The sequence below is a fragment of the Girardinichthys multiradiatus genome, chromosome 1, assembly GCF_021462225.1.
Source record: "Girardinichthys multiradiatus isolate DD_20200921_A chromosome 1, DD_fGirMul_XY1, whole genome shotgun sequence".
Classification (NCBI taxonomy): domain Eukaryota; kingdom Metazoa; phylum Chordata; class Actinopteri; order Cyprinodontiformes; family Goodeidae; genus Girardinichthys; species Girardinichthys multiradiatus.
The window spans coordinates 34213129-34225334 of record NC_061794.1 but is presented as its reverse complement, the minus strand read 5'-3'; the positions used below and the strand labels follow the sequence as shown (position 1 = coordinate 34225334).

At 37.9% G+C, this 12206-nt stretch overlaps 1 protein-coding gene across 3 annotated transcripts in view; it reads left to right on the top strand.

Moving 5' to 3' along the window:
• Positions 1-545: 545 nt before the first annotated feature.
• Positions 546-12206, top strand: part of LOC124869914 (cadherin-4-like) — a 395423-nt gene continuing 383762 nt past the window's right edge. For 2 of the 3 annotated variants that reach the window (XM_047368176.1, XM_047368160.1), the window contains exons 1-2: positions 546-917; positions 2460-2571. In XM_047368176.1, coding sequence (XP_047224132.1) covers positions 861-917; positions 2460-2571 — 169 coding nt within the window. In that variant the 5' untranslated portion in view covers positions 546-860. The remainder of the gene's footprint in view (positions 918-2459; positions 2572-12206) is intronic. The other variant, XM_047368168.1, reaches the window with a different exon arrangement.

Sequence of the window (12206 nt, the reverse complement as noted above, 5' to 3'; positions counted from 1 at the left end):
GTTGTTGTAATATATAATCTTAAATGAACTTTCAAACTGTTTGCGTGGCAACACGTGGCAGAGAGGTGGTCAAGTCATTTGTATTCACGGAATACATTTTCGTACAACAGTTAAAGCAAATATTTTTTTCTGTTAAAATGTAACAAATTTTCGGTCCAATTTTTTATTTTTTTTTATCAAAGTTTTACATTGTTTTTATTAGCCTTGGAGACATGACTGTCTCATTTTCTATCAGCAACATATAAAAAATACTTTTGTACCTAAAACCTGTCAGAGGTCTGAATAGTTTTGGGCTTAACTGTAGTTTTATCCATCCATAAATTACATCAGAATGTCAGTCTTTATAACACTCTGGCTGTCGTAATTTCTCATCTACATAATCGATCTTGGTTTGATTTGAAAGCTCGTAATGCTCTTTTACGCACACAAAAAAAAAAAAAAAAATCTGCTTGTAAAATTGTCTTTCTGACTCGGACGGCTTTATACTTTTTTTTTTTTTTTTTATATTGACCTCTCCCGCACCCTATCTCACCCCAAGCCCCAGTCAAAAGTTACCAGAGCCGCAACGAGTGTGTCTTTAAGTGCGTGTGTGGAGTTCTCCTGCACCGGGTGGCTGAAAGGAGGGGTTGGAGTGAGTGACGCTGGCTGCGCCTTTATGCTGAGCGGAGCGCTCACCTGCAGACGAGAAGAGCCGGGGAAAACTCGGGACAGAGCGGCAGCACACACTGGGTGGGACATAGCGAGCAGTCTTACCAAAGTGGAAGAGGAAATTAAACGATCACCGTGGAACAGACACAGAGCGACCCTCTTTTTCTCTGGTTCCTTGTCCAGGCAGCTGCGACTCGCTTGTACTCGCCACAATGAGGACTGACTTCGCATTGGTCCTGACGGCAGCTCTTCTTTTCGACACGTTTTGGGTGAGATTTCTCTCTCTTGTTTCATAAAGCTTGTGATAAATGATAAGAAAGTCACGCAGGAAGATAGAATCGCTGCGGTTGTGCTGCAGCAACACTAGCCGCGCTGCTCCTTATTTTCCTACAAGTGGGCTACGCAAATAGATTCCCTAATGAATTCCCACCATGTAACAACAAATAAAAAGTGAGACCTAACAAATCGATCCCGTTTGTTCTGGCAGGTTTTTCCCTCTGAATCGGAACCATTTCAGCGCTGGGCAGCAGTACCCCACACAAGTTAAATTACGCACCAGGATGATGCCTTCTTCATCAAAGTAATTTAGTCATCCTATCCAATTTAGATTTAGCCGCCTTCATTTGTAAGCCGATCTCCTGTATAAAGTTAAACTTAGAAGTTTGTTTATCGCTATTTAATCAATAAAACCTAAAGAAAGTCTGTGCCGGTGGGTTTTCTCTGATGGCGCTCCAAGTAGTCCCTCTTTCTCTTTCTGCTGCAGTTTCATCCATGTTACTTATTATTTGGATTAGAGATCAGTATCTTTTAATCTTCCATTACTATAGATCAAAATTTGAATCTGCAGTGCCATACCACCGTTTAATATTCATCCAACCAGCTGTTTGTGTTGTTTGCATGCATTTATGTGTGTGTGCGTGTTTTGGACGCTGCCTGAGTGGGTCACATCATTAAATTTAACCATCACTAAGCAATTAATCTGTGGTGCAAACTTGTGTGCAGACAATTTGATTCCAATACACAGTGTACACACTCACACAGACACTTAAGCACTGCGCAGTTCCCCCCTCAGCTAGAATAAGACCCACGGTATAGAGGGAGCAAATGATGCTGCATTTATGCTGCTTGCTCTGCTGTGCATATATGTCTCACTTAACCCTGTGCATAACACCTAAGGCAGAGACGCACCAATCAATAGGCCAGACATCAGAATAGGTCAATATTCCCTTGATTGACTATGATCTGTGTTTAGAAGATCAAAGACGGAAAAATCAGATTTTCTTACCTATGATTAAATGAGTCAAAACTACGGTGCATATGTGCATCAACCGATAGCATGTTCATTGATGCAGTTTTTCGAGTTAAATAAAAGTCAGATGAACGGGAATAATCTTGTAATTCCACCATTTTTTGTTAGGTTCAAAGCTACCAAAGACCTACAGCAAATTGTTTTAATCTTTTATGTGATAAAGCCCCCAGACTAAAACAATCGGAATTGGTCTAAATCTGGATTTGGAGAAAAGACCTCAAAGAATAATCTATATCAGCCAGGAAATGCCTGATCTGTGCATCCCTAACATTTCTCTTTACAGTCGACAGGAAAAGAGCACGTTATATCTCAAGCTACAAACTAAGGGACAGTTTAATCAGCAGCATGCTTACCCACACACAAGCACAAATCTAGTTTATAAACTTGCTGATTATATTTCTGCTAACTGAATTTTTTTTCCAAAGAACACAGCCAACAGAATAAAGGAATCAATAGTATCTATGTTTATTGATGTCTTATGCAGTTTTTTTTGTCCTTCCAGCGGAATAATGGGGAGCACGCCTCCCAAGGTCCCTGCCGACCGGGCTTCTCAAAAAGCTTCTACTCCATGCAGATATCGAGGGATGTACTGCAAGGCCAGCGCGAAGTTAAAGGTAAGCATCTTAATTGGCCTGTCAGGTGGTTTACATTTTGTTGGGACTATTTACAGTCGAGTAAAAAAAAAAAAACATTTCTGCAGATAAAACAGTAATGTGTCTTCTTTTACAACCACAGTTTGCATATTTAACAGTATTTGAGTATCGCTTGTGGTGAAGTTACACTAAAACTGTGTTATAGCAGAAACTACACCTGCTTTGGTGGAAATATTTGGTGATGAACATAATGTCCAGTATGCTCTGAAGGAGCTGCTGAAGTACACTGTTTTTTACTCTAGATTGCTCACAATAACCATGTTTTGAATTTTTAATATTAGATCGTGTGCAAGGCTTGTAACCATTTTCAGTGACTTTCTGTTATATGTTTTTTGAACCTGCTCAGCCTTATTCTCTTCAGTGCTTTTTTTGGTCATAATCCATATTTCACTGACTGTGACCTTAACACCACATTATCTTACCAAGTTTTATGTGAATTGCTTCAATTACACAATGAGCCGAGCAAGTTTGAGGACCCGATAGTGCAGGAAACGGAATCGACATCCTGTATCTAATCTGGCATTGCTCCTGCCAATGTGAACTAATTGCAATTCTCTATTGATCCAAATGTTTTTTTCCCTCATAGCTGAAGCTGCATTGTTTGGTTGTGGGCAACAATGGCTCTTTCTTGTGTCTTCTGTGTCTCTGGCAGATGCACGGTCTATATTTCTCGCTTTTCTTAGCTGTGAGAGACTTGGCAGAGATTCCTCTGTTGTCCTGACTTTGTCCATGCCCCCCTCTCCCCTCCACACACACACACGCACACACACACACACACACACACACACACACACACACACACACACACACACACACACATATGGAGCATTTTTTTGTGTTCAGGGTGTATAGTCAAACTCCATGCAGTGCAGTATTTCTTTGCTATACTTAATTGTATATGTCCATACATGTGTTTGTTTGCTGTGATATTATAGTGGCGGAGGTATCAGCTCTTATTTCAGTGCTTCATTAACTTCAGCTTATTGCATCCTGGCTGAGCGTGGAATTGAATATGGGATATTGTCACTTCCAGTAAGCTCATTCTAAGTGTGGTAGTGATGTCTTCAGCCCAGCAGGTGGTGTCAACACAATCACAAATAGTCACAAAATGAGCCATCCTTGCTGCACAGGAGTTGTTTATTCCAGCGAGCATTATTTATCTAGTTTGGTCTCCGGGAGATGAAATTGTCACACTATCTGCCTTCACACATAAACTAATCTTTGGTAGGCCTAACATGCTTATTTTCAGGTTTCTGTGTGTAGCTGCACTAAAAGCACAGACTGCAAACCACACTAAAAGCAACTTAAAGGGTAAACCTCTTGTAAACTGTGGTATATTGTCTTACAAAAGTATTCCACAACCCTTGGACATTTTTACATGCTGTAGAATAAAACCTTTAGCAGGACACAAATTCCAAGTAGCACTTAATTCTAGAGAGGAAGAAAAAGGGTGCACAAATGTTATTTTTTTTCAAGGTTTTACAAATACAAGTGTGACATGCATTTGATTTTAGCCGAATTTCCCAATTGGATTTAGGTCTGGCCTTTGACTGGGTAATTCTAAAATCTAAACCAATCATCCACTGATCCTTTATAGCTCTGGATAAATGTTTAGGGTCAAGTCAAGTCAAGTTTATTTATATAGCGCTTTTCAGCAACAAGGCACTCAAAGCACTGTACACGAGGAAAAACGTTACAATGATACAGAAAATCAAACATTATCCGGTTGGAAGGGAACTTTTGGGAAAAGGTTTTCTTCTAGTATTGGCTTGTATTGTAGCTTCATCCATCATCCCATTACCTCTGATCAGTGTCCCTGTCCCTGCTGAAGAAATGCTTCCCACATCACGAGGATGCCACCCTTATGTTTCACTGTGGAGGTGGTGTGGTCAGGGTGATGTGTAGTGTTGCTCTTTCACAACACGGTGTTATGCATATGGATTTATACTGAGATTTACACACAGGTACACTGTATTTACAAATTAGGTGACATCTGAAAGAGGTTTATTGCGCTGGGTTTTACTTAGTGGTATCAGATTAAAGGGAGCTAAATATATATACATACCACACAGATTTTTATTTGTACGAAATCTTGAAAACCATGCATTATTTTTCTCTACTTCAGAATTCTGCATATATGGTATTAGTCTCTCACATTCAATCCCAAAGGTTTATGGTTTTGATGTGACAAAATTTGAAAACGTTGAAGTGGAATTTGCACTGTAGTATTTGGACATTAATCAAATATCACTGACACTATTCCTTTAAATCACAACAAAAGTATATTTTATTTATTATTTATATTTTTTTTACCATTTTTCTTTTGTTTTGTCCCTTCTGCTTGAAAAGATCACTGCCCCTTCTTTGCAGCCTCAGAGCTGCACTATCATCTTCATTTGTGTCTGAGAGCACAGATGTTGTGGACACACACCCACACATCCAGTCTATGAAATACCTAGTCTTCCGATGTGATTTACAGGCCTTAGGCACTTGATTTATAGCCGAAAAGGGTGTCACTGTAAGAAGGTGGTAAGGGCTCTGCAAAGGCTTTCACAATAACATTGTTTAACCCAAAACCGTCAGATGACGAAAGGAGTGATGACAACCCTCTCATCCACATACACTTGTGCACAAACATAAATATATCCATGTTAGCCACAAGGGGTAATAATGGAAAGGACAGATCTAGGACCTTGGTCTTGATGGGTAGCTTGCCCTGGTCCAGACAGGATGTCAGCAGGAAAGAGGACAGTGTAATGTTTCACTCTGATGTGCCAAATTCAGCTAAAAGCATAAGACCGGCGATTTGCAGTAAATACTTTATGTCTAAAGAGCCATTGTTGCAAAGTCAAATTTTCATTAAACTTTTGTCTGTGAAAGAACTGATTTCCTATATCATTTTTGTATTTTATCTCCTATTTCAATGCTGCTCTCCTCTGCTAAATGATCATTTACAAGGTCAACTCCATAATGAGCTATTTAAAAAGTTTCTCACAGTGTTGTTTTCTATAAATCCTCTTTTGGGGAACAATAGTGCTAATTTGATCAATCTAAAAAAAAGTTTTTTATAGTTCTTATCAAAAGTGCTGTTTTTAAGCTTGAGTTACTTTCTCAAACACATTAGTCTGTGCTGTTATATAAACAGGTTCATCACAAGAAACTGGAAAAACTGATTTATTTCAGGTATTCGATTTAAAAATCAAAACATAATATTTAGAATCATTACGTGCAGAATGGTGCAGTTATTTGTGTTTATTTTGATGCTCATAATATATAGCAAATGAAAACCAAATGTTTGTTTCTTACAAATTTTGAATATTGCATACGATCAATCAGGATTTTTATAATTTCATAAATGTTATCTTATGATCAGGTTATAGCCTATGTAAGAGTGCTGTACATTAACAGAAATTTAAATGGAGGGAAAAACAGTGATAGAAAAACTGCAGTCTGGAGAGGATTTTAAAGCAAAGCCTATCCATGAGTTTGCAGGAGATTTACAAGGCTCGTGGAGTACGGCTGTAGTCAGTTTTTTAACTCTCACCACTCAGATATATCCAGGCATATCTGCGCTATTGGATACTTTTTTTTGAAGCCATTTCTTTTAACATTAGAAGTATTCTACCTGGGCTAAGGAGAAGGACTCAACTGCTGTTCAGTGGTCCAAAGTCTTTTTTTTTTTTTTCAGATCAATGTAAATTTTGCATTTTAATTGTAAATCAAGGTTCTAGATTCTGGAAAAAGAGTGGAGAGGTACATAAACTAATTTAAACAGTGCAGAAAACAGTTATGTGAAGGGATTCAAGTTAAGAAATTTTTAAAATGGACTAAGGTTTTCTAAACAGAACTTTAGAATAATTTAACCCTTATATGTGATATCTAAAAAATCCAGAGCTTTGCTGGAAGGGCAAACAAGAAAATCATTGCTGTACCACTGGATGTTTTTGTTGAGTATTTGACTTGTCAAGCTTCGAATTTTTAAATTTCAAAGCTTAAATTTCTAAAATAATGTGGTTTTACAGTAATTATAACGTAGCCTAGATATTTAGAAAATGTGTGCTTTTGCAGAAAATTGCATTTTTTTGTTTACTTAACAGTATTTCTTTCTACATTTTAGGGTTGCCAAAAATAAAGTAGATTATTAATCTGCAGACTGTTTACAAAGAAAGATAATTAAATCTTATAGTATTTCATTAATCTTCAAAGATAAGTTATTCTGTTTAGTTTAAATTATTGTGAAAACTTACAGCTAATTTTAAACATACAAAATATGAAGGAAATACTGAAATAAATACATACCAATGAGATTAACACGGCAAAATTGTGGGCATTAATAGCACAAATCCTTATTGTTCAGGAGTTGGAGAATCATTTGACTGTAAACACTCACACACTTTGGTATTATCAGCACGTAGCATCGGAGATTGTGGTGTTGTACATTATACTAAGCAGCTTGGGCAGGGTTCTCCCTTTTAGTATCAGCTCCAGGGCCTCTGGGGTTGTTCGAAGCAAAGCTGGTCTTCATTATCAGTTCTTTTAGCTTCTTTGTGTGACTAGCTCTGATGCTGCACACATAGATGTCTGCAAAGAAAATTGCACTCTTCAAAGCAGACTTATAGAATATTCTCAGGATCTTGGTTACAAATGTACTCCTACCTGCACTTATTTAAAACATGCAATTTGTTCTGTTTGTCTTTGAAAAAAGAACACATCAATGATGCATTTCTTATCCAGTCTTTCATCCACTTAAACAACCCATGAAAAGTGTTCCGTAACGGATTTAAAGGGTTAGTGAGCTACAAGGCACATCTTTGACTGTGTATCGACACTAATTGTAAAAAAACATCACCAATAAACATTTCTTCAGGTTCTTATATATAAGAGCCTGAAAATAAAATAAAATAAAAAAAAAAATATATATATATATATATATACACAGTACAGACCAAAAGTTTGGACACACCTTCTCATTCAAAGAGTTTTCTTTATTTCCATGACTATGAATATTGTAGCTTCACACTGAAGGCATTAAACTATGAATTAACACATGTCGAATTATATACTGAACTAAAAAGTGTGAAACAACTGAAAATATGTCTTATATTCTTCAAAGTAGCCACCTTTTGCTTTGATTACTGCTCCACACACTCTTGGCATTCTGTTGATGAGCTTCAAGAGGTAGTCACCTGAAATGGTTTTCCAACAGTCTTGAAGGAGTTCCCAGAGATGCTTAGCACTTGTTGGCCCTTTTGCCTTCACTCTGCGGTCCAGCTCACCCCAAACCATCTCGATTGGGTTCAGGTCCGGTGACTGTGGAGGCCAGGTCATCTGGCGCAGTACCCCATCACTCTCATTCTTAGTCAAATAGCCCTTACACATCCTGGAGGTGTGTTTGGGGTCATTGTCCTGTTGAAAAATAAATGATGGTCCAACTAAACGCAAACCGAATGGAATAGCATGCCATGCTGGTTCAGTATGCCTTCAATTTTGAATAAATCCCCAGCAGTGTCACCAACAAAGCACCACCACACCATCACACCTCCTCCATGCCTCATGGTGGGAACCAGGCATGTAGAGTCCATCCGTTCACCTCTTCTGCACCGCACAAAGACAGGGTGGTTCTAACCAAAGATCTCAAACTTGGACTCATCAGACCAAAGCACAGATTTCCACTGGTCTAATGTCCATTCCTTGGGTTCTTTAGCCCAAACAAGTCTCTTCTGCTTGTTGCCTGTCCTCAGCAGTGGTTTCCTAGCAGCTATTTTACCATGAAGGCCTGATTCACACAGTCTCCTCTTAACAGTTGTTCTAGAGATGTCTGCTGCTAGAACTCTGTGTGGCATTGACCTGTTCTCTAATCTGAGCTGCTGTGAACCTGCGATTTCTGAGGCTGGTGACTCGGATGAACTTATCGTCCGCAGCAGAGGTGACTCTTGGTCTTCCTTTCCTGGGGCGGTCCTCATGTGAGCCAGTTTCTTTGTAGCGCTTGATGGTTTTTTAGACAGCACTTGGGGACACTTTCAAAGTTTTCCCAATTGTTCGGACTGACTGACCTTCATTTCTTAAAGTAATGATGGCCACTTGTTTTTCTTTACTTAGCTGCTTTTTCTTGCCATAATACAAATTCTAATAGTCTATTCAGTAGGACTATCAGCTGTGTACTGTATCCACCTACTGCACAACTCAACTGATGGTCCCAATCCCATTTATAAGGCTTGAAATCCCACTTATTAAACCTGACAGGGCACACCTGTAAAGTGAAGACCATTTCAGGTGACTACCTCTTGAAGCTCATCAACAGAATGCCAAGAGTGTGCGTAGCAGTAATCAAAGCAAAAGGTGGCTACTTTGAAGAACCTAGAATATAAGACATATTTTCAGTTGTTTCACACTTTTTTGTTCAGTATATAATTCCACGTGTTAATTCATAGTTTTGATGCCTTCAGTGTGAAGCTACAATATTTATAGTCATGAAAATAAAGACAACTCTTTGAATGAGAAGGTGTTGTAGCGGTATTATGGAATCAAGGTTTGAAACATTCTTTCTGGGGTGCCAGCCAGGTCTCTCTCCTGACATATTTATTATTCAATTCAAAATCCCACACAAGGGAAAAAAGCAGAGACATGCTCATCACCCAAAACATTGATGGAGAATCACCCAACAACCACAATTTTCAATTGTCCACAGCAAAAAACAAAAATCAATAATAGTCTATACAATAAGAATTAACTCTTCATTTAAGAAGGACATGGCTCGGGATTTCCTCAGTTCAGTCAATTTCAGTTCAAACAAAAATAAGCCAGTCCAGGCTTTTCCTCTCGCCAGTCCAATCCATCCAAAAAACTAATAGAAGAAAAAAACTCAATTTCGTGTTTTTTATACACGCACAAGGAAGCAAAACAAACACTGTGCTCGGCAGCACATAAAGTTAAACAACCTGTATCAGTATCTTTAAGCTGACAGGTTGTTTTGTCACTCACGGTACCAGCATTTTGAAACACTCGATCCAAATGGTGAGCTTCTGATGTGAGCCAGACGAACTCTCAGGTAATCCAAGATCTGCTTCTGTTGTCTCACGAACTGTCAATGCCACACACTCCACTGCCACGCATCAGTTCTCCCAGCGGTGTTCCAACTGGAAAACAATGCTTTTTGCTCCGGAGGACGCACGTCATAAAAAAAAGAAATGGGCGTGGAGGTGAACAAAATGCGTGTCCAATCAGGCCGCCACACTGTGTCCAAACCTTTGGTCTGTACTGTATATATGTGGTAGTATATGGTAATCTTCAATACACCTTTATCTGCAACCCTTACTACTGTCTCTAAACCCTTTTATAAGGTTAGTTATGTGTTTTTGCGTTGGGGCTATTGCAACACATTTGTCCCTATTCTTCCATTCCATTGTAGATTTTATTTAGAAATCTTTTTTTTTTTTCAATGTAGTTTTGCAAATCTGAGTCACGCTTTTGGTTCTTTTCAAAAAGCTGTAATTTTTGTCTTCTTTAAATAGTGCTTTTTAAAACCCTAACATTTTAACACTACTCATCACTACTGTATAAGGATGAACTTCACTTAAATATGGGTTAGATCTCCTAAACCAGATTTATGAGCAGCAACAATTGATTCTGGAAAATTGCTGCTGATGTCTCTTCTCCTTAGTATTATCTTAACAAACATCTGAGTACTCCACACCAGCAAAGTGCCCTGGAGATGCACATACTTGTTGAATATCCTCTTCCTGAGTGCTTTTTATTTAGCTACTTAACTTCTCAAATCTCATGTGAGTTGTAGGATGTTTTTTGCTTTTAACACATTATTTCTGCATTTGGGCCAAACTTCTATGCTTTTGCTGATCTCTGTTTGTACCTTTCTAAGTAACCTGTGGGGATCAGGTGCTGTTTTTGTCCTGATGCTTACAACATGAGGATTGAAGGTAGATGTACAGACTTTTACAGTGATAGTACAAGTGTTTATGTTGCTGGTAACTCATATAACATCAACCATCTCTCATTCCTGCACAGTAGATTTATGGCAGCCCCTTTACCACAAACACACATTTATTATTGCAGGTAGAACTCCAGCAGACCTAGTGCATGGAAACACTCCACCTGCCACACTCAGTACCATGTATTCTGTTATAATTATACCTGCATTATTATTACACTCATTTTCATGTTAAAAATAAACAGCAAACACCAAATAGTTTTCTGGTCTGAAATTTGCATCATAGATGTTATAGTTGTGTTTTGACTATTTTCAGCAGTCACATTTGACTGTAGCCTAAGTCTCAGACAAACAGAGCAACTTCATGTCTGTGTCCTTGTATCCCTTCGGCCAGTTTTCTTCATGTATGATTCTTTCTGCTCCATGAACCCTCTCTGCTAAGTTTGCAGTTGTTGTCATTTAAATTTATGCTTTGCCTTTTTGAGCTGGATCATTATTCTTCATTCTGTTGTGACCTTATTCTAACCATTTTAATCTGATGTAATGTTTTTTCCTTTTCTAGTGGAAGAATAAAATAGAAAAGAAGTACAAGAGAGTTTTGTACTCTAAATTCTAGATTTGCAAAATCAAAAGTGCTTTTCGTGATGCTTGAGTAGCAGGGCTGCATGAAATATTGATCATTATCAACCTACATTCTTCTGGCTCCTTTCTTTCTTTACTATTTCAAAATGACCCACCTGCTCTCTAGCAACTTTAGTATAAAGTCCAGGTTTGTGTATTAAGTCAGTTTGAGTCCATCCATCTGACCAAGTATATTATTGATGTGCAATGAATAACACTCAAAAGATCCTACCAAATAATGCGTCCACACTGATATTGCGATGGAGACTGTGGTATATTGTTTCACTTTATTGGGTAGCCTTTAGTGGAACCAACAGTTTTCAAGGTAAATAAAAAATAAATAACAGATGTTATGTTTTTTAAATAGAAACAGCAAAAAGAGAATTGAAGAAGAGAGTATTGTGAGAACTCCCATTATAAACTGAAGCAAAAAACAGGAAAGTAAAAAGTAAAACATCAGGACAAGTGGCTACTTATAAATCTCTGAAGTTGAAAAGTAGATTAGGAGAATGAACTCAAACCCAGCCTAACCTTTCAGTTGCAAACTGAATAAAAGGTGGGATATGCTTACTGCTGTGCTCCATGAAAAGCTAACTAATATTAGCATTGCTATAAGTGCAGAGATTGAACAGTGTTATTCGTGAAAAATATTTAATGAGATAAGAAGCAGAAGTGCGAATAAATAGTTTATTGCTTTAGCTTTTAAAACATTAAACAAACAGCAGACATACTGGATTTTAAGGTAACTTTCAATTTGGAGTTTTGCTTTCAGATGACCTCCTGTCTAGTTTGCCAACTTGAACTCAAAAGCTTCATCTTCTGAGTAACAATTGAATGCTTAATGAAACTGCTGCCTTCAACCGATAGATTGTAATATTTTCTCTATTATTTGTCTTTTTTTAAAAAGCACCACGAAGTCGAAAATTCCAAGTTGTATTGTGTTACTGTTTAAAAATGTCTGTCAGTATGGTGATACTTGAAAACATTACTATTTGTGAGTTGCTACTTGTTTATAAAAATGTTTTAGTCC